Raw genomic sequence first — 23,836 nt, forward strand, 5'->3', positions numbered from 1 at the left:
GGAGATCTTGGGAGCCCTATTGGCTGCTGCGCGTCACATGCCTCTATCTCCCATACTGGGAGATGTAGTTCCTCTGCTGAGCCCTTTCCAAGATGGCCACCATAACCTGTAGCCTTCTGGCATGTGCCGAGTCTCGCACATTCGCGCTGACAACCAACATGGCCACCGCGATTTGTGGTCTCACTGCGCATGCGCCGCAAGTGTCCTGCCCATGTGCGAAGGGCAAAGATGGCGGCACCCTGTACCGGCATCTGCCGCGGAGCACTGGAGCCCCGCTGATAGCCGCAGGCCTCCCACAGCGCTACCGGCATATAGCAGTAGCCTCCCCCTTCCCTGTGCCCGCATAGGAGGTAAGGGGGTGGGGGCAAAGGGGACCTGGTTACACTTAGCACATACGTTTTTGATGCAATACATCAAGCACCTTACTACTTTTAAGTCCAACCTACCAAACCTTGAAGCATTTCAATATCTTGCACTCATGGCTACTGTCCAGGGTTACCACCTTCTACTGAAGGCCAGCCCGGAGAATTTTTTTTCTTAAATGTTGTACTTACTTTCAGTGACGTCTCCCAGCACCATCTAGACACCTCCTCCAGCAACTCCCGTCAATATGGCTCTGCGGCGTCAAATGGCGCTGCGTTGCCATGACAATGGAATGCAATGTAATGTCACAACGCGTCAAGTTGCCATGACAACGGGACACCTCATGGCGCCTAGGCGTAAGGTCCTGGCAACACGACGCCACGTAGCATCTCGTCATGGCAACGGGCGTCACGTAATGTTGTTACGGCATCTAGCGTTTCCGTTGGCATGGCAACGCGTTGCCATTTGACGCCACACAGCCATATTGGCAGTAGTTGCAAGGGGAGATGCCGGGAGGAAGTAGAGTGTGCTGGTATACACCGCCGCTGCCTGCAGACACCCGGAGGTTTACTAGGTAAACCCGTAGCCCGGAGATGCGTGGCCAAAACCCGTAGTCTCCGGGTGAAACCCGGAGTGGGGGCAACCCTGCTACTGTCCCACACCCACAGTCACACTTGCTGTACCAACAATTCTGGTCATTCACTGCCATACTGTATGCTGCACTTACTCCTTCACGTACTGTCTCTGTAAGTCTCCTAACATACCATTTAGATTGTAAGCTCTCTGGGGCAGGGATTTCCTTCTTGTATTATAATTCCCTGAATTGGATTATGTCTTTTGTAAAGCACTGCATACACTGTAGGCGCTACATAAAAATCTACATACATACTACGTTTTTGTATTGTCACAGCACATATATCCATACAGTTCACATATATTATCTCAGCACACCCAGATGTATACATTCCAGTCCAGTGCCTAACATCCTCTCCCCTGTGTTTAGAATATACACATTTTTGTTAGCCCCATTTTTTTACCAAGACACTTTACACTGTAGTAGAATCCTCAGTCGAGTGATGTGGAGCACAGCATACAGGGGTGAAAAAATTAGGGGTATGGCACACCCAAAAACAAGGTTAAAAACAATTTATTTAAGGACTAAACATGGGAGACATACAAAAACATGGTAGGGTAAGAAGTTTTCTCTTATCCTACCATGTTTTTGTATGTCTCCCATGTCTAACCCTTAAATAAATTGTTTTTAACCTTGTTTTTGGGAGAGCCGTACCCCTCATTTTTTTTCACCCCTGTATGCTGTGCTCCACATCTCTCTACTGAAGATTCTAGTATCAATATCATCTCCATGCTGAATGCACGTTCCTGGAACCAGCAGTTCTCCAATCTGTGAGTAACTTTACCTTGTGGAGGTGTTTACCTGTGCTATACACACAATTATCACCATTATACTCTAAGGGGCCTATGCAGAGAGCAGCGGTAAGGTGAATAGCGGCATTTTTTGGAGAGAAATGCCTGTAGAAAGGCAGGTACTGGCGAGTTTTTAAAAAAGCGCCATTTTTTTTTTTTTTTTTTTGAAACTCGCTGCACGACTGGAGAGAACCTAAATCTCTCCAGTTGTAAAAATGTCCCTATTCAGAAAGGCGCGATCGCCATCTAGTGGCTGTTCGCGCCAATATCATGGAGAGAAATTCTACAATTGCCTCCGCCAAAAGAAGTTGGCAGGAAGCTGGAGCGGGTTGCAACTCTCCATATGCAGACAGGATTTTAAATGCAGTTTTCGGACCTTTCTGCATATGGAGATAAAATCACACCAATAAAAGTTCAATTTATTAACATCTCCAATTATTTCCAGCGCTGCTCTCTGCATGAGGCCCTAAGTCGTTTCTCTTACAAGTGTGGTGGTCCAAGGGTTAGAATAGCTTTACAGGCTTTACCTTTCCCAATTACACCATAAATCTCACTTAGAGATTTAAGCCCTGGTGTGTGGCAACTACTATTATCTGAGTTTTATGTTTGGTAATTAATGTTGATCAAGACTGCACAAGGAATTCATTACACACACACACCACTTATTCCATCTTGTGGTTGGCTCAAATTAAGGGACATTAAGATAGGATTCATGATACCCTGTTCAAGTTCTGTCGCACCGATATTGGGACTTGACTGTTCAAACCTTTCTCACTTTTCACTGTATTTTCTATAGTTCTATTTATCTTTATTTAGGGCTGCAGTCAAGACCTATCTCGATCTATTATCAGGGAAGGGAGGCAAAGATCCACCAGTATTTAAAATGTCTTGTATTTCTGCTTAAGAAACCAAAAACTTTGTGGTCTGTATAATTAAATGCCAATTAATTATTACTAGTGAAACTGAAAGAAAAAAAAAAGAAAGGGACATTTATTCAATTACATATATCTAGGAAAGGACAGCATTAAATTTCTGTTGAAATATACATCAGTGATCTGATCTTGTAGTGGTATTCTGTAGAATTTGGACATGTAACATGTAAGGACAGTAAGGTTGTAATTAAGTGAGTGCTGTGTTAGTTCTTTTATTATCTCAGGGCTTTTAGATTGCATTTAGAACGTGTACCTGAGCTCCATGCTTCAGTAAGACGCTGACGCAGGCTGGGTGACCCCCAAGGCAAGCTTCATGAAGAGGAGAAACCTGATCCGCTGTAATTAGGTTTACTCTACATCCCTTTGAAAATACAAAGAGCAAACAGAAAACAGTAAGTGGGAGAGAAAAAAAAAAAAACATGTTCATTGGGTCAGATACACAAAAAAGTCTTCCTGACAGAATATCTATTCACCTTACAGAAATACAGATCAATTTAAAAATGAATATCAGTATAATTAGCCCCATTGTTTATACGTCGTGTGTAATAAGTATATGCCATATAACCCTCCATTTTAGTTAAATAATTCTACACAAATAATCCGTGCCTATTTGGAGCAGTGTTATACTGTATGTATATGTTAGAGCTTTCACACTGTATTTCTTATCCAAGATCACAACATATCTATATCTACTGCCTTTATACAGTAGTTAGTTGCAAGTGATTAGTTCAGTATAATGATTGTTGAAGCCGCTCGTTCTCATTCATTTAATTGACCGTCTGTCGACATTGTCGTGGAATACATTATGTAACCGAGTTAACTTCGTTAGGCTCCATTAATTAAATTGGGATGTTGAGGAGGCAGGATCACACTCCTTTTAAGCCTAAATGTTAAGATGTTGTAAATTTGATAAAGGAGCAGATGAAACGTACACCATTATAAATATGAATCTCTCCCACGTGGTTCACATCCTCCAGCTGGCTAGTAAATTATACTGCTAATCTAATGTCAAGATAATTCACTTTCAATAATGGTCCAGCATTGTGTTAGCCTTTGAATTAAACCATGAAGGTAATGAGTGGATGTAGTTTATATCTGCATGAAATCTGATTTATTTATTTTGTACGGGTTTTTTTTTTTCCTTCAGACAGTTCTATTAAAAACAAATTGAATGTACAACAGAGAAAGCAAAACGTAAAATGTTGCATCTACAAGTGTTTGCTAAAAAAATTGTCTTGCACACATTTTGACTGTCAATCATATAGTACAAAGGATATCTGACTGATATATGACCTTCGAAGTTTTATTTAACCATTAAAAACAGAAAGCAATAATGATATACTTATCTTTGATTAATATATTACCTGGTTAATTAGTTTGTTTAGAGCAAGCAGGCGTCCATGAATAGCTGCATCATGTATTAGAGACCAGTCTGAAATTACGTCTGCATAATGACAAATGGAAACGGTTAAAAACATCTTAAGGCAAAAGACATCCCGAAATTACTGGGAAAAAAGTACAGGACACCCTAGAGCACCTCTACACAGAATACCGCACAGGCGCACACATTCAGTAGTATTTAATAGTACCATATATAAGCACACGGGTCTGTTGTATCAGTATGCGCAAGTGCAAATCTGTGTATATACTGTATATCAGTGTGTCTGTGCCAAGACAAAATGCATTAGTGTCTTTGTATGTGTATTAGAGTTTTAGTGTGTGTGGGTGTATGTGTATTAGGTTTGTAGTGTGTGTGCTGTATGTTTATTAGGGTTTTAGTGTGTGTGTGTGTGTGTGTTTGTGTATCTGTATTAGGGTTTTAATGTGTGTGCTGTATGTGTATTAGGGTTGTAGTGTGTGTGTGTATGTATGTATTAAGGTTTGTTAGTGATTTTGTATGATTGTGTCACCATGAGATGGAAACGGGGGCAGCAGATATAACAGACACCATTAAACTTGTGCTTACAAAATATTTTCCCAGTCACGCTCAGGAAAAATATTAAGTAATTAAGATTTCTCTGCATCAATGTTATGCCATGAATGCCATTTGCAATACTTAGCTCATAGACCCCACAGTGCAACCAGAAGAGAGAAGCTGTTAACTGGCATAATATTAAAATAATAGTTATCCGTTTCTAGCAAGTTTTGACATTTTCTGTAGCCGTCATCCTTCCGGGCCTGAGCTGGTATGAAGCTAATCCTCTTAAGAAGCATGTGACAAATGTATGACTGTGAAACAAAAGTTTCTTACATACAGTATAATGCAACCTCTCCAGGATATGGGAGCATTAATCAAGCGTCTACATGGAATACAGTAAATATCCCCTGCTTGCTTAGCATCCTCATGCATTGGTAACCTTTCTGTTACACTTTTTTATATATGTATGTAATGTATTCCGAAACACAAGTCCATTTTTATATAGAAAGACGCCAATATATCAAACCTCTAGGTGAAGAGTAAGACACAGCCAAGTCCCCAAATTGGATGCACTCAACACACCTACATATCAGTAACTGAGTGTGCATTAGTATAGGAATCCATAAATGGTATAGTGTGTGCTCTATAAGGGGACAGAGGGCAGGGGCTAGGTAGAATTTGGGGACTTTTTTGTATCTTACCCTCCACCTGGAGGTTTGAGATATCTTTCATCATACCCCTTCCTCTAGTGCACCCACCCTATATATCTCATTACAACAGGGCAGATATCGCTTTTGTTGTTGTTTCTCCATTTTTATATAGTATGAATGTTTAAGGCGTTTTAGCGAAATAATGCTGGCTGTACACTTCTTTAACACAGGCTGTGCGGAAAGGCTGTGTAATGCAGCAGGCATTTGTTTACAGGGGTCCATGTTAAAATGGATTAAGTAAAGCGTTATACACTGTGTATGTCATTACCCAGAATCCCTGGCTGCAGTGGAAGCACCGTTTGCTGAGCAATAATGAGGAAAGACAGGGTTGCAGACCTGTCTGAGACATGCAAATGCACCACACATGGTATTTTTATTTACTGTAACTAAATAATAAAACAGGTCCGCTTTCAATGTATATACAGCATTCTTTAACTAAGGGTCTGCATAGCGATACCTTACAAAACAAGTAAAACAAGCGTCAGATTGGAAAACCCTCACTAAATTGGAGGAATTAAGATACCTGTACAGTCTGGGATTCTGTACTATAATTCTATTAATTCAACTACCAGGGAATATAGAGTTCCTCTGTTAGTCTACCTGGCCAGAACTAAAAGCAGTTTACAGTATTTGTTTCCCCCAAACACCTGAGCCCATAGGGATTCTGTGTCTGAGAGAGAGGTGTCCACCTCTAAGCTTATTGTCAAGCAACATGTTGAGGCCTGTCCAAGGGTTTGAAAGCCATGTCCTGCTTTGTACAAAGATTTCAGTGGTGACGGATATATACTGTAGGAAACACACACAAAAAAGAAAAGCTGAGCAGCCTTCTGTGGATAAGTTCTAGCAATTTCTATTAACCCCCTTGCAACCAAAGGAACCTGCAAATGTATTACTTTAATGGAGATAAGAAAAAGAGAGAGAAAGAGAGAGAGAGAAAGAGAGAGAGAGAAAGAGAGAGAAAGAGAGAGAAAGAGAGAGAGAGAAAGAGAGAGAAATAGAGAGAGAGAAAGAAAGAGAGAAAAAAAAAGAGAGAGAGAAAAAAAAGAGAAAGAAAGAGAGAGAGAAAGAGAGAAAGAAAGAGAGAAAGAGAGAAAGAAAGAGAGAGAAAGAAAGAGAGACAGAGACACAGAGACACGGTTAGGTCTGGAAATAATTGGACACTGATACAAGTTTTGTTATTTCGGCTGTGTACCAAAATAAATTCAAGTTACAGTTAAATAATGAATATGGGCTTAAAGTGCAGTCTATCAGCTTTAATTTGAGGGTATTCACATCCAAATTGGAGGAATGGTTTAGGAATTACATCTCTTTAATATGTAGCCCCCTCTTTCTGAAGGGACCAAAAGTAATTGGACAATTGACTCAAAAGCTATTTCATGGACAGGTGTGGGCTATTCCTTCATTATTTCATCATCAATTAATCAGGTAAAAGGTCTGGAGTGGATTCCAGGTGTGGCATTCGCATTTGGAAGCTGTTGCTGTGAACCTACAACATGCGGTCAAAGGAGCTCTCAATGCAAGTGAAACAGGGCATCCTTAGGATGCAAAAAAAAAAAATCCATCAGAGAGATAGCAGGAACATTAGGAGTGGCCAATTCAACAGTTTGGTACATTCTGAGAAAAAAAAAAGAACGCACTGGTGAGCTCTGCAACACAAAAAGGCCTGGACTTCCACGGAAGACAACAGTGGTGGATGATCGTAGGGCCCTTTCCATGGTAAAGAAAAACCCCTTCACAACATCCAGCCAAGTGAAGAACACTCTCCAGGAGATTGGCATATCATTATCCAAGTCTACCATAAAGAGAAGACTTCACGAGAGCAAATACAGAGGGTTCACCAGAAGGTGCAAACCATTCATAAGCCTCAAGAATAGAAAGGCCAGATTAGACTTTGCCAAACAATATCTAAAAAAGCCAGCACAGTTCTGGAACAGCATTCTTTGGACAGATGAAACAAAGATCAACCTTTATCAGAACGATGGGAAGAAAAAAAGTATGGAGAAGGCATGGAACGGCTCATGATCCGAAGCATACCACATCATCTATAAAACACAGTGGAGGCAGTGTTATGGCATGGGCATGCATGGCTTATAATGGCACTGGGTCACTATTGTTTATTGATGATGTGACAGAAGACAGAAGCAGCCGGATGAATTCTGAAGTGTATAGGGATATATTGTCTGCTCAGATTCAGCCAAATTCAGCGAAATTGATTGGATGGCGCTTCACTTTACAGATGGACAATGACCCAAAACAACAAGGAAATCCTCACGGAGGTGTAGCGGAGCACAGCGAACCAAGTAGGGAGGCTAGACACCGGTAAATGTAAAAATAATTTATTGCATGTGCAACATCATGGCTAGGGTTGGATAAAAAAACTCTAACGCGTTTCGGGCCGTCGCCCTTTATCGAAGAGAATATTGTCACAGACTGCTTCCGCACTGCTGATATAGGAGTCCCCCGCCTCCAGCTGATCTATGTTACATGATTAAATGGCGCGAAATCGCCGAGCTACAATCCCATTGGTTCTATCACATAGCCAATGGGATGAATGAACAGGCTACTACACGCTCAGGTCGGGGGGCAGCACATATCAGCTGCGCAACTACAGTGTGTCAATGAGACATACAATAACAAACAAGTGTCAATAGTAACGAACATTAAAAACAATATAGAAAAAATTTCAAAACAAACAGTCTAATAGAATAAAATGGTGAGGAAGGAGATAGCAATGAATAATGCTGGCCATATGACCTCTATAGTATCCAAAAGTAATATTATAATATTTAAATAACATAGTATTATAAGGAATCAGCAAAATATATAGCATCTTATCTCATCACTTGTGTTACTCTAGCTATTTATAGGCGAACATCAATTATGAAAACTCTAACTTGATGGCTATAGACGTGTATTAATGTACAACCAATATATATTGATATCACATATGACATCATTGATATTCATCAAGCTCCGAGAAAGGACCTTATGGTCTGAAACGTACGTTGCTCTGGAGCATGTTTGATTGCCTGAGGATTTGTCTATATTAAATTATCTTTTTTCTACTGAGTGTGCTGCAGATTTCCTGTTTTTTGTATATCGATTGGACTGGTTGGTGTTCCCTGCCTATATGCGAGCACCTGGACTTCTGTTAAGTATGTATTTTTTATTACTAGTTAAGATCTCATGTTTGTGTGCACCCAGTATTTCTCTGTTTGTGCGTGTATACATACATACATATATTATATATAAATTATATATACATATATACACAAACACACACACACAATGCATGGAGACCGACGTCATGGGAGATGTGCCCTCAAATACATCTCGAGCTGCCAGTCTCCTTAAGCCCCCGGGCGAACCTGTTGAGCAAAACGAGCGCGTCTGGGCTTTCTCTGTGTATGTACTCCTGAGTGTCTCCGGGGCTGCTGCATCTGAACCTCCTCCTCTGCATACTGATGTGGACAGGCCAGGGATCTGGCTGCTTTTATCTGCAGGAACCTACATGCAGCTGATTCTGCTACCTGTTTCATTGGAACTCTGCTCTTAGCTGCGGCTAAGTACTGTATAATTTTGGTTAATTCTACCACTTTTTAACTCCTACTGTATATTGGAACATTAGTGACTGTTACTCATATGGAGCTTCCTGCTTGAACACTGCCCCTTGTACCACACTTTGTTTAGGTGTTTGTTACATGTACAGCAAGTACACATTATTGGGAAACAGTTTCATTAATGCTATGTCAGTGGTTCATTATGATCACATCTTGTACTTTTGATGTTCTGTCAGTGTTTGTTCAGGCGCGAGTGTTTCATTTCTGTTCCACTTGGTTCTTGTGTATAGACCGGCCGGACACAGTGGTGGGAGGCTGGTTGCATGCCTCTACACCCCATAGTATTATCTTCCTTACCAATTATATATGCAGTTAATATGCAGAAGTTATTTATTCATGACGCAACTCCAGGTGCAAGCAATACATGTCTACATTATAGAGACCCGTAGGACTGTTTTATTCTATGTTGTTTTGTGATATCATTACTAATAAGTTTGATATTGTTGTATACTGGAGTGCTTTTGATAGAATACTTTCTCTCTGCATTGTTTCCATTTAAATATTATCCCCAGCACCATCAGCAGCATTTATTGTGGTACTGTAGCTGTACATACAGTAGCTGACTCAGGTACAATTCATTTAGGGTCTGTAGCAGGCATTGATATTTATTAAAATTCAAGTAGGTCAGTGCAAAATTGCCATTAGAAGACGCATGTCACATTTAGTAAAAATATCTGCAAAAATATCACTGCTAAAAAAACTAATGTGCATGCAGTTTTTGTTAAAACAGGTGAGATTCTAGTGCAAAAACAGCACAAAATTTAGCAAACAAAGAATTTCCCATTACTTGCTTTGTATCAGCTTTGTGAGAATGTCTTAAAATTTGCTTGTCAACATTTATTTATTTATATTTTTTAATAAAATTTCACGTTTTTGTGAAATTTCCACAAAAGTTCAGATTGCTCAGAATTTCACTAATCTTGCCAGAATTAATTAAAAAAAAATGGCAGTAAATAACAGGATAAAGGGCTACATGATCTTGCACATGATCTTGAATTTCTTGGCATCTTTTTCTGCGTTCATTGCTATCATTGCTAAATTGTTTCCGGATGAAATTGCAAGTTTCTCCTCATTCACGAATGGCAGCGACAAATGTGCAAATCTCTACTGTGGATATATGAATATACAGCCCCGTGATTTCACAACTAAAATGTACTTTCCGGTTTTCACGTTAAAGTAAAATGGAATATAGACTGTTTTTCCCAAAAAGGGAATAGTTTATTTACAGAAGTATTCGCTTTTGAAGTGAAACTTCTTTGATGGCACCGATAGAGTTTTGATGGGAAAAATCTCATGTTGTGACAGAAGTGACGTCACGCTACTGATGGTCGCACACGCATCACTCAACCTTCTAGTCCACACGCGCATGCGCAGAAGCCCATATACATTCTCCTGTTGGTATGCACACTAACGGAGCGGCCGGTGCCGTGCGTGTGCTCAGGACCAGCCGGCGCCGCACGTATGCGCAGGACACCAGACGTTGAGCGCAACTTCCCTAATCAGCCGTCTGGACCCCTTCCTATGCCTTCCTCACAACAAACACTCTGCTGCACGGGTGGGCCCCCTCCCTTCTCACTTCTCAATAATAAGGTCACCGGCACAACCCTTCCCAATGCTGTACAGTCAGACAGTGTCACACACGCAGTCATGCAGTCACGCACGCACAGTCTTGCACACGAGGAACTCACAGTTAGTATAAATATAGAAGTGCAAAAAGCTAAAATAGGTGTGTGCCGAGCAGACGCATTCTAAGTTAAACTTCTTTGCGTTTTGCCACTGACATTGCGTTTTGATTTTTAATTAAAAACATCACCATCACAAATACAATATCTGTGACAAAACAGTGACAAAGGACAAAGAAGTTTCACTTAAAATGCGCATGCTCAGCTGACACACACTTTTTTTTTCTCTGCGTGTAATTTTAGCATACCTTACAAAAGTATGTTTTGTTAAGAACTTGCCCAACACAGTGCCTGTACCTCAGTGAGCAGTATAAGAAGTCCCTTTATATTAATTACAGATACAGTAGTTTGCAAACTTGAATTCTGCATTTCAAGCAATAATAACAAATAACATTGTTTATTAACGGTGATAGGCATGAATCAAATTTTTTTTTTGCAGCAATATATTTTTACATAATGAAATAACTACCTCTTTAGCCCAACCCTATAATTCACATCGGTGTTATGAATAAGTTATCTGTCCTCATCACGAGCTTCAAGAAACTTAGAAACAGCAGCACTTATATTATCATCTCACCAGTAGGATAAATAGGATGTGCCTGTCACACTCGTCACATGTACGGTCATTTGCATTGTGTATACATTTCTATGGGAGACGCTGCATGTATATATGTATACAGTATGTATATATATATATATATATATATATATATATATAAACCATAATATCGTGAGCAGCAACTTTTTGTAAAACTCCACCTCTGAAGAGGATATAGTAATGTCTTTTATTAGTTCACTATAGATGTTTAAAAAAAAAACAACTCTGGCTAATAGTTATCAAACTCTTCCAGCGGCAAATCTAGCGCAATAGTGCGGCAAACTAATGTATAAAAGAAAAAGATCCCATTGCCATCGCTGTTTTTTTTTAATGCATGTATGCAAAGTGAGATGTTCACAATACAGTCTGTGTTCAGTATAATAATTTGCAGTACTGGGCTATTTAATTAGTCTTGTAAAAGGTATACTCACCGTTCATCAATGGGTTTGAGATGTAGGTTACCGAGGACTGACCCCGAATGTCCTGAGCCTGTCCAGTGCTTCCATTCGCTCCCCCAGCATCCATCCTGAATTAAAAAAATATATCCTTTTTTTTTTTGACGCCTGTAGCTGCAAGAATCCAAATTCCTCTGAGAATAAAAATGCTTAGTTACATGAGTGACGTATTAAGCAAGTTGCAAAGTCATTCAGTCCAGTGGGATATATGTAGCTCTGACAGAGCAGCGCAGCCCTGGGGAATACCTGAGTAACCCGAGTACCTGCATTCAGCAATAATAAAAACATATTTTCTCCCCTCAGCCACAAACTAGGAAGACAACAGTGCACAAACGAAAAGCTGTGTGTGATGTCATATCCTATTAATGACCATGTCCAATCAGCTTGAGAATATTACTGGCATGTATTTTGTTTCAATAGGAATGAAAATGTTCGTTTGCCAAAAAAAAAAAAAAAAAAGAGTAGAGAGTGAGGAAATGAAAGGCAGAAATCCAGTTAGACAAGTTCAACGAAAAATACTGTAGGGGATTGGGGGGGGGGGGAAACTGTTCAAAAGACAGTGGTTAGCTTTGCTATTGCACAGACAGAACCAATTAGGTTCTTTTTAGACAACGCCCAAACTGTCTCTTGCTTAGCTGTACCTTATATTTTGAGTTGTACTTAAAGAATAACAGTTTGTTGTACACTTCAAATATTCCTCATTTTAAGTTTATAAACTGCTCTGTTGCGTTGCGTTTTTCACAGTCTTCTGTCAGTGATGGGGTTCACAATAATTATGCTTAGTGAACATGTATTACTTTCTCATTCATTTGTTTATAAAGTGTTAAAGATTGGGCAGTCCAGCAATATACTGTAGTACAAAGAATTGTAATGTTTTAGACGTACTACCTTAAGAACAACATTGTACGGCTTTGCAGGCACGTCTAACAGTGAAGGGCTTAATCACTTATTTCTGTACTATAATCCCTAGAGTTTCTCAAACTGAAGTTCATTATAACTGTAGCCATGCATCCTCTTGGCTACTAATCTGCCATACCTAACACATAAGCCCTGGTACCAGTGCAGGCAGTGTTAGGGTTACATCTATGCCCTTGCTGCTGCAGCAGCAGTAAACAACTCCCTTGAGTGACAGAGGGGGGGGGGGCTAAGGCCTGTGTTGTGCCCTATCAGGGGCTCAGACCTAGGCCCCTCCCCCTGGGAACAAAAGGGACTGCAGATCCAAACTTAGTTGTTGTTGAAAGTGTGGAGCCAGGTCTCTGGCCACCTTCCTTCCTCTCCCTCAGGGGAGTGGGATTCTACCCCTTACTCCACCAGGGAGTAAGGGAGCAAAGGATAGACCTTTGGGGCCTCAAGCCCTGGGAGTTGATTCCAGGGATCAGAAAGAGAGAAAAGAGTGTACACGTTGGTATGCTGTATGAAGAATAAAGAATCATCCTTTGTTTTATACTGCTGTCTGAGACTGCAGTTTATCAGGGGGAGTGCAAGAGGGTTTTCCTGCAGGAACTGCATCCAGCACTGCTGGGGCCTGCTGGAAATGTAGGCGCTGCACCCATGAAGAACTGGGAAGATCCCTAAAGCCTGTCCTATTAGTCCCCACTACCACCGGCGGACACTCCGTATCCTGTAAGCAAAAAATGAATGTCTGCCAAAGAAGCATATACTAAATGCACTATATACCATCAGTACAGTTTTCAGTGGCTGTATTGCATATGAACTTCTCCATATATGACTGGCTTAATTGTAATAAATTAACTTGCACACATGGGTGATTATAAGATTATTCCAGCACTGGTAAATCCATCATAAGTGTCAACACATGTACCCCCCCCCTCCTCTGGGAGATACATTGCTAGTTACTGTCTCTGTGTGGTGCCGAGGCATACCTGTTGGTTCAGGAGAGCGGAGTGGATCTGCGATGTGGTGGAGATCAGGACAGGCTTGTGATGTCATCTCGTTCGGAGCCTGTGCCTCCAGTTTTAGTGGTTCTGGGAATACCAGAGACAGTCTCCTCCTGAAGCATTCTCCCATACACCTTCTCATTGACTCAGTCCAGGCAGGTATATGATAGAACAGGGACTTTATTGCATCACTGCATAGACGTTACATCAGCGGTTACAGGGTTTCAGAAGATTCCATGCTTCTGGATGATGCATGCTCTTTTTGAGTCTGGAGCCTTAGATCTTACAGACCAGTCAGCCTTGTGACCTGACTGGCTTCTCACACTCCCATGAGGGGAGATGAGGGAACTCACGTCCACTCCCTACTAAGGGTGAACACAGACAAACTCACTAACTTTTGTCCCCTCCCTTCAGAGAGGAACCAGAAGGGGCAGGCTCAACGTCTGTACTTATACCAGATTGGCTGTTACCAGGCCTTGAGTTACCACCACCCTCTGTCACTCAAAAGGGACCAGGAGGGGGTCAAAAACCCACAGATTTAATCTGAAAGCCTGCAGATAGCAGGAACTTACGTAACAGAGGGAAAGACAGGTAGAAAGAGACATACTCTGTTACATTCTCCCCTGAGTGAAACCCCAACGTACCCGCTTGGGACCAAATTTGTTGCATCACCCGTCATTCTGGAACCTGCAAGATGAAAAACAGGTTACACATAAGAGGGTACACATAACCATGATGAACTCCCTGGTAATCCACTGATGACAGCGATGAAATATTACTAACTCTTTAACTGCAAAGAGTATGGAGAAGCCACTTATAATATTTGGGATAAGCTTCCAAAGCACCCGTCCATTGGAACCTTAGGAACACATTTAGAGTGACAATAGGATCCCTAACAGTGGCTTGGGCAGGGACAGGAGGGGTCTGGGCTAAGTCCACAATGTCCTGCACGGGGTTAAATTAAATGGGACATGGGATGCTAGGGCCGGTGTCAGGGGCATAGCACAGTCCATGGCCTGTGCAGCATAGCGAGGCTTTCCATGGCCTCAGGCAGTGAGTCACACCCGGTTGGACCGGATATTCGTCACCGCGCTGCACACCGGACAAGACCGCACTTGGCGCCTCATCAAGGTAGGCCGCAACCGGACCCTGGAAAGCAGAAGGAGCAGGAACCTCCCCAGCCTGCAGGTAGGCGAGATCCCCGGATTCCTCAGCAGGCAGGTCGGGAGCAACGACTGTGTCATCTGGGGTCACGTAGCTCCTCGAACGTTCCGGAAGCTCCGTAGCCATTGGGTTGGACACAGTAGAGCTGGACCTACACTCCGAACGGCAGGTAAAAGGAGGGATCTTCTCCACAGGTTCCGTCCGAGTGAAGTCATCTTTGGCAGCAACGAGTGGGGATACCTCCACCAGAACTCAATGCTGGGGTGAGTCACTCGCCTGGGTGACCATACTTATGGAGCTACCTTGCTCCGCGGTCAGCTGCAGACTCATACCCGACACCCCTGGGGCAGTCCACTCACCCTCAGGAACAGCGGTGGAAATGGATCCCAGTCCTGGGACAGTCGGCAGCGTCACAGCAGGCTGGAACGGTAGTAGGGCGCACAGCAGGGGCCGCGGTGGTCACTTTAGTTTTAGGTGGCACCGGACCACTTGGGCATCCGGCCACATTGATAAGGGCACAAGGGCCCACGTCATCCGCAGCAGTATGGTTGTGCAGTGGCTTCACTCTCTTACTCAGCTCCTGTTAACTGAGCTGGGTGTAGTAACTTCGGACTCCTCCCATAGCTAAGGTAGGCTCTTAGTGGCTGCATGAATCACTGTTGTCCCCTCCCCTGTGTTGAATTAGAGGCAGAGGGTGTAAACAGAAGTGTGACCTGGCTCCGACTGAGGCAGTCACGTTGAGGGGCGGTGCCAGGCTTTGGCGTTGAAAGGATGCACTTTGTTTGCACACTTTTGCAAAAACTGGAACTGAAGGCCATGCAGTTTGCTGCTTCTTGGCAGGAGCGCCATTTTGTAGCACAACACAGCCACCACGCGGTGGAAGCCATTTTAGATCTTTTTGAAAGGCCCAGAGCCTGCCAGGTGCCAAATCTCTGCATAGACTGCACAGCTTGGACCATACAGCAGATTTTCAATGGAGGTAACCACTCTCCCAGGATAATTTTCCTACTGGGAGCCCTCGATATAGAACATAACTTGAATAAAGTGGGGGGTCACGCTACCGGCGAGCGTCTCCTTCCAGCACGTCTCCCCCACAGCACCTCACACACAGTACGATGTGCTATTTGTAGAACCATCCCGTTTTACCCTCTCAGAAGGCCAGGATGCTGCCATGTGCCCAAACTCATCATATGCTGCAGCAGCTGGTCCTTTGATAGCGGTTGTCAATTGGGGTAACCATTCTCCCAGGATACATTTCCCACTGGGAACCCCCAATATAGGACATGACAAAGCCGCAGTGAAGAGTAACCACACTCCCTGGTATCTTGCCATCAGAGTCGCCCCAACACTGGTGGAAAGGGTTCAGGGATCTTTGTCTCTCCCTGGCAATGGCCTCAGGGAAAGTCTCCCCCCTTCCCTGCACAGTGTGCTAGGTGCCAGGGGCTCCCCACAGTGCGTGGTGAGGCTTACCCCTGGCCCCTGTTTGTAGCGGCCATCTGTGGATGGGTGCCCAAGGATCCCTGGTAACATCCCATCAGTTTCTGTACCAATGTCCCTGCTGCATACACTGCTGTGTTGCTGCTGTTTTTAAAGTCCCTTTTTACTTGCTGCATTGCTGCAGTCCTGAAAGCCAGTCCTGATCTCTAACTGCTACGTCAGTAATCCAGGGTATTTAGTCCTCCCCTGACTGATCTCTGGACACGCCCCTGACGAAGCTCTTTGCGTAACGCCGCATTGGGCGCTTCTACCTCTGCATCATTGACAAGTGGCAAGCAGTCTAGATCCGGTGTTTGCATCGGTGGGTCTCTATCTTCATGCTCCTCCTGCCCTGCTGCTTGTGTTTTGTGGTTGGCAATGCACACAACACTGCCACGGTTTTGGAAGTCAGATTTGTACAGTGAAGCAGACCTCAGATGACAGCTACAAGCATCCACGAATCAGAAGCGGATTTCCTGCTTAAACCGTGCTTCCTGTACACTCCATTACTGCTGAGTTTACATTGATTGCGAATTGCAGCCTGCGGTGTGAACTACGGGATGCCTCTGACCATAATGTAGCCCCCTGTAAACAGCACCGGCTATACCTATCTCCTTCCTACTGTGGTAAGTCCTGTTAAGGGCAGGCACCAGTAGTGATCATGGGTTTTCCCCGCCTTAAGCCCTGACTTGATTGGTGGAGGTAGGCGCCCTGACTCTGTGTGCGGGCAGAGACACAGGGGAGGGGTCTGCTGACATCATGATAGGCGGGGCTGTCTATTTAGTGGGCTGCTCCTGTGAGTTGGTGTCCTTCTTCTGGAGTGAGTGAGTGCTGAAGCAGAGAGCGGGTGCTGAAGCAGACTCTGAGCTTGGAGCATGCAAAGGAGAGGAGAGGAGAGACTCAGCCACTTTGAGTAGAGCTGATAGTACCATAGACCCGGTGGACCAATGCCCCTCACCCCAGTGCTGGGGTGATGGGGAGAATCCATCCCCCACCCAGAGGATAACCTCTGAGGTGGGCAGCGGGGTATTGATGCCCCCGCCCAGACCATCCTGTCGGAGGATAAACTTGGAGGGAAGGAGAGGAGGAAAGACCTGTAAAGGAAGGAAGGTCGAGTGATAAGCGGGACATTGCTGTTGTTGTTGTGGCTGCTGGTCGCCACTACATTTGGAGGCGCTGATCTGACAAATAAAGAGAGACAATACTTTTATATCAAGACTGATGTGTGATTCTGGAGCATCCACCCTGGGACCAGGGTTCACTCTTCTATACAGGTCCTATCCCATATCCCTGGGAGAATAGAGGATGGAGGCGCTGCACCACTAAAGCATGGAGGCTACTACCCCAGAAGCCTGGCCCTGTGATCCCCCACACCACCGCGGGAGACTCAGGCCCTCCTGTTCCACGCAGGTATGCACCACCCAGTCCATGTAATCCGCCCTCACGCACCCTAGATATGTCAGATGAGTCTAGGGGGGGGGGTGAATATGGGTGTGGCAGGACGGCCTGTAGCCGAGGTCAGAGAACAGTCCACACGTTTAGTTTCAGGATAATGAAAAACGTTCAGTGGCTTTATTTGTCCACAACATAACATAACATGTGGGTACACTGTCCCTTTAACCAAAATAAAACCTGCTCCACATTGGGAGATCTGACTAACACACCAGGCCTATCTATCAGGCTGGCTGGCTAAACCATTACCAAACCATAAGTGTACTTTAAGCAGTCAGAAAAACAAATGAACAATCCTTACTTTGGTTGAAGTAGTGACTTTGGTGCAATCCCTCTGGCTAACAGCTCACATAGCAGTGTTCTCTGGTCTAACGCAGCCAGCTACTACCAGTAACAACATCCTTTTATACCTTGCTGGCTATCAGGTGTCAGTTTACATCCTGATTATCTAGCTTCCTCCTGAGTTAAGCTTCTGAGTGCTAGATGAAGCACTCAGACATATGTTTCCCAGGCATAACTGATAGGGGTTGACTTCACCCTGTCACATACCTCCCCTGTTTGTGTGTGGCTAGGGTCCCACATGGCTGAAGCCCGACCCTCCACTCCTCCTCTTGACAAAAAATCAGCATTTCCACGGTCCTTTCCAGGTCTATGCTGTATTTCAAAAGAGAAGGGTTGGAAGGCCATATACCACCTGGTCAACCTTGAGTTTGTGTCCTTCATGGTGTTTAACCACTTCAAGGGCGCATGGTCAGTGACCAGGGTGAAGTGTACTCCGGCGACATAATGTCTCAAGGCCTCAATTGCCCACTTTACAGCGAGGCACTCCTTCTCAATGATGGAATACCTCACTTCCCTTGGGAACAGCTTCCGGCTGATGAACAGTATGGGGTGTTCAACACCATCAAATTGCTGGGACAGGACTGCTCCCAGTCCTACCTCTGAGGCATCTATCAGGATAATGAAGGGCTCTTTAAAATCTGGGCTCCGAAGAGCGGGCCCTCTGACAGGCACTTTTTTAGCATGTCAAAGGCGTCTTGGCACTCCCAAGACCATTTAACTTGGGTCGGGGCACTCTTTTTTGTCAGATCTGTTAGGGGTGCAGAAATTTCTGAAAAATTGGGGATACACCGCCTGTAATACCTGCTAACCCCAAAAGGGAGCGGACCTATGTCTTTGTCTGTGGGGTGGGGACTTCCTTTATGGCGGCCACCTTGCTAGCTAGTGGCCTTACTATCCCTCCCCCAAAGGCATAGCCCAAGTATTTTGTAGTGAATTTGCCCAGGGCACATTTTTTCGGATTTGCAGTGAGCCCTGCTTCTCTTAAGGACGTCAGGACTGCCCTTAACCTTTTTATATGAGACTGCTAGTGTCTGCTATAGATGACAATGTCATCCAAGTAGGCCGCGGCATATGTCCTATGGGGTCGTAGTACCTTGTCCATTAACCTTTGAAACGTGGCTGGAGCCCCATGTAACCCAAATGGCATAGTGACGAATTGGTATAAACCGAGAGGGGTGGCGAAGGCAGTTTTGCATTTGGATTCTTCTGCTATAGGTATCTGCCAATATACTTTCGTGAGATCTAGGGTGGAGATATACTCTGCTTTACCAAGAGAGTCAACTAATTCATCCACCCTAGGCATTGGGTATGCATCGAATCTGGATACAGCATTTACCTTTTGCAGATCCACGCAAAACCTCACCTTCCCATCTGGTTTAGGGACCAACACTATAGGACTACACCATTCGCTGTGGGACTCCTCGATCACACCCAATTCCAACATGTCTATTATCTCCCTCTCTACCAGGTCTTTTCGGCCCTCTGGCAATCTATAGGGACGGGACCGTACTTTTACGCGAGGTTCTGTCTCAATCCTATGGGACACTAAATCAGTCTGCCCTGGCAGCTCAGAAAAAACATCTGGGAACTGGTCACATAATTCTAGTAGGTCTGACCTTTGTTCCGTTGTTAACTGCCCTCCCATGGGAACCTGGTCATTGTACGTACTACCCTTTGGAGGCTGTGGACCCAAATCCGTCTCTCCTTCCCGAGCGTGGATGAACAGTGATCTCATCGTTTTCCAGGGTTTCAGGAGGTTTACGTGGTAGATTTGTTTACCCTTCCTGGACCCTGGTTGAGAGATCTCATAGTTCACCTCCCCGGTGCGGTGGAGAACTTGGAAAGGACCCTGCCACTTTGCAAGGAGTTTACTCTCTGATGTCGGTAGTAATAGCATCACTTGGTCCCCAGGTTGGAAGACCCTCAAGCGGACATTTTGGTTGTACTGCCTATCTTGACGTTCTTGAGCAGATTTGAGGTTTTCCTTAGCAAACCGACCTATCATGTCTAGGCGGTTTCAAAGGTCTATGACATACTGAAGGGTATTCTTGGAGGGGGAGGGCTCCTCGTCCCAGGATTCCTTCAGTAGGTCGAGAATACCACGAGGTTGGCGTCCATATAGGAGCTCAAACGGGCAGAAGCCTGTGGATGATTGGGCAACTTCTCGTACCGCAAACAATAGGAAAGGGAGAAGTTCATCCCAAGCTCGCTTTTCAGTGTCCACAAACTTTCTAAGCATGGTTTTTAAAGTACGGTTAAACCTCTCTACCAATCCATCAGTCTGAGGATGGTAGACTGAGGTCCAGACGGATTTTACCTCCAATAACTTCAGGACATCCTGCATTAACTTTGCCATGAAATTTGTTCCCTGGTCAGTTAACATTACTTGGGAAAGTCCTACCCTAGAGAACAGTTCTAACAGCTTGTGAGCAACCTGTTTAGCAGTGGCTGATCTCAGCGGGAAGGCCTCAGGATATCTGGTGGCATAATCTACAACAACGAGTATAAATTTATGTCCCTTCGCAGAGGGTTCTAAAGGTCCGACCAGATCTACCCCAATTCTCTCGAATGGGATGGCTACCAAGGGCAGAGGGACCAAGGGAGCCGGCTTCTGTCCTTTTTGGCTGGATAACTGGCATTCAGGACATGTCTCACATAGTTTCATGATGTCACCATGTATGCTTGGCCAGTAAAACCGGGACGAGATGCGGTCCGTGGTCTTATCCCTGCCCAAATCACCACCCCATGGGAGAGTATGAGCTAGGGTGAACACTGTGTTAATCAACCCTTTAGGGACTAGCATCTGTCGATTAGTCCTCTTTTTCCGCACGTCTCTGTTTCCGTGTCTTTGGGACGTGATGTCTACGGGGAAAAATCTCTGGGGAAAAAGGAAACAAGTCTCCGGGCTTCTCCGGTACCAGAGAAGTAGGCTCCGTAGGAGTAGGGGCCAACAATGTTTCGAAGTACAGTAGGGCCAGTCTCGGCCAAGTAGAACAGAAGCAGGTAGCCAGGGAGCAACTCCAACTAGCAGGCTAACCTCTTGATCCTTGATACGCAGTAGAATGTTCGCCGTCGGGTATCTCTTTGTATCCCCATGGATACACTTGATATTCCACGGAGAGTCATAGGATAGTCTGTTGCTTGGAATTAGGCCCTCTAGGATCAGGGTTTTTCCAGATCCCGAGTCCAGCATGGCTTTGACTATTTTCCCCTCCAGAGATGCTGGGACTAACCACGGATTGTGGTCCCCTCGGAGAGAAGCTGTGGCAGTGGTTTTGCCATATGAACAGTCCATTTCATCATCTCCGGAGTCCACAAACTCGGTTGTCAGCGGAAGCTCTCGACGGGGTTCGGTGTTTGGACCTCCCCATTGTTGGATGGGATCCTCCCTTCTGGTTGGTGGTGGTATCCTCTCCACCGAATGGGTGACAGGAGTCCAGGTTCTCGGGGAATACTGTGGGTGGCGGCCTCCCTTGGGTGACCCAATGGCCTCGGACCCGGGACGGGCGTCTCTGCGGGAGTTTGTACCAGGAACCCTCCGAGATAGGAAAGGGTCTTCCGATCGGGTTGACTGGATCTCCTGAGCTGGCGGGTTGTAGAACCCTCGATTGTCTGCTCTCCTGCCTCTGGCATCACCGGAAGCAACTGGTGTTTGCACGGAACGTTCCCAGCTATCCTGTTGGGTGTCATCGCCAAGGAAGTTTTCCACCAAGCGGACCGCTGAATCCAGGGAAAATGCAGTGTGTCTTTTTACCCAGGAGCGGGAGGAGGGGGGCAGTATCTGTATGAACTGCTCGAGCACAAACTGTTCAAGGATCTCTGCCTTGGTATGCTTCTCTGGTTGTATCCACCTGGTACATAAGTCTACTAAGCGGTGGGCTACGACCCGGGTCGGTCTCTGTTTGCATATTTGACTGTCCGAAACCGCTGTCGGTAGGTCTCTGGAGTGAGGCCTAGGCGATCCAGAATAGCAGCCTTTAGTTGCTGATAGTCCATGGCCTTGTCTTCTGGAAGAGCCTGGTAGGCTGCCTGAGCTTCTCCTAGGAGGAGTGGAGCCAGAGTCGTTACCCAGCGATCAACTGTCCAGCCGTGGGCCGTGGCTAGCCTTTCAAAAGTGAGGAGAAATGCCTCTGGGTCTTAGGTTGGCCTCATTTTAGGCAGCATCACCGGTGGGTTATTTGGAATCTCTGGTCTGCCTGGGACTGGGCCTTCGGCCAGCAGTTGGAGTAGCTTTTCCTCTCGCCGGGCCTGTTGCTCATCTTGCTGTGCTTGTCGCTCAGCTTGCTGAGCTTGATATTCAACTTGCTTCTCTGCTAGCTGGAGCTGTTGCTCAAGGAACTGAGAAAAAATTTTCTCCATTTTTTTTTCTGTGTGGCCCTTCAGGTACAGGGGCCATCCTATTTCCCACTTCTGACACCACCGGTGGCAGGATGGCCTGTAGCAGAGGTCAGAGAACAGTCCACACGTGTAGTTTCAGGATAATGAAAAACGTTCAGTGGCTTTATTTCTCCACAACATAACATAACATGTGGGTACACTGTCCCTTTAACCAAAATAAAACCTGCTCCACATTGGGAGATCTGACTAACACACCAGGCCTATTTATCAGGCTGGCTGGCTGGCTAAACCATTACCAAACCATAAGTGTACTTTAAGCAGTCAGAAAAACAAATGAACAATCCTTACTTTGGTTGAAGTAGTGACTTTGGTGCAATCCCTCTGGCTAACAGCTCACATAGCAGTGTTCTCTGGTCTAAGGCAGCCAGATACTACCAGTAACAACATCCTTTTATACCTTGCTGGCTATCAGGTGTCAGCTTACATCCTGATTATCTAGCTTCCTCCTGAGTTAACCTGAGTGCTAGATGAAGCACTCAGACACATGTTTCCCAGGCATAACTGATAGGGGTTGACTTCACCCTGTCACAATAGGTTACATTTGGGGCGCTGCAGAGATAAAACAGGACAGGCTTACAGCGAGGCAGAACAGAAAGAGTGATGTGCACTCTCCGGTCAAGTGCTGAGGAACGTAGGGTGCAATTGCACACCGGGGGTAGTCAGGGGAGCGTGGATAACCGCTCTCGCACAGTACGCCCTAAACGGGTGGCGTAAGAGGGGTGCCTAGCTATAGCTGCCCGAGTCCCTTGAGGCAGATAGTGTGCGGCAACTGGGGGGGTCAGCCTGTTAACTAGTCCAGGGACCATGGCCCAGGGCCCGCGCTATGAGTGGCCAAAAGTAGGAGACGCCCGTACCTAGGGAGATGCCCGGTACACTAGCTAGCACCCACAGAACGCACCACAGAGCACTTGACGGAACGAACATCTAGCACAGTACACACACAGAAGGAGTTCTGCTGAGCCTGGGGTATGCCACCTCGTATTAGTGGGTATCACATAAAGCATGAGGAGAGGAGTAGGAAGTGTACAGGAGATTAGTTCGGGTCTAGGAGCAGATCGCACCCTAGACACCGAGAGTAGTACACGATTACATGTGATGGGCGCATCGAAGATGGCTGCCATCCCTACATGTGCTCCGCGGAGTGAAGGACAATCTAAAATGGCGACAGACGCGCCATCAACAGCCCAGCAGTTCGCAACCGATCTAAAATGGCGTTTCCCGCCAGTCCTGGAGCGAGCACGTGAGTTGTGCAAAAGAACTGTACGAGAAATGTGGCGGGAAATGTGCAGGGGTTTGGCTCCAAACCCAGAATCCCTGCAAGAAGGAGGGCCCCGCCTCTGGATTCCAACAGAGGGAGGGGGCACAAGGAGAGGCAATCAGGAGCGTCCTCAGCAAAGGGAGGG

The 23,836-nt window shown here is 45.2% G+C and overlaps 1 protein-coding gene across 4 annotated transcripts in view; it reads right to left on the reverse strand.

Annotated features, from left to right (window-relative positions):
* Positions 1-23,836, reverse strand: part of ASB9 (ankyrin repeat and SOCS box containing 9) — a 51,188-nt gene that overhangs the window by 22,661 nt on the left and 4,691 nt on the right. The window contains exons 2-4 of one of the 4 annotated variants that reach the window (XM_075594101.1): positions 11,680-11,774; positions 4,085-4,164; positions 2,974-3,081 (exon numbers count right to left, since the gene is read on the reverse strand). In XM_075594101.1, the coding sequence (XP_075450216.1) occupies positions 2,974-3,081; positions 4,085-4,164; positions 11,680-11,773 (282 nt within the window). In that variant the 5' untranslated portion in view covers position 11,774. Of the gene's footprint in view, positions 1-2,973; positions 3,082-4,084; positions 4,165-11,679; positions 12,103-23,836 lie in introns of those variants that run through there. The other 3 variants (XM_075594100.1, XM_075594099.1, XM_075594102.1) reach the window with 3 other exon arrangements.

The sequence above is a fragment of the Ascaphus truei genome, chromosome 3 (assembly GCF_040206685.1).
Source record: "Ascaphus truei isolate aAscTru1 chromosome 3, aAscTru1.hap1, whole genome shotgun sequence".
Classification (NCBI taxonomy): domain Eukaryota; kingdom Metazoa; phylum Chordata; class Amphibia; order Anura; family Ascaphidae; genus Ascaphus; species Ascaphus truei.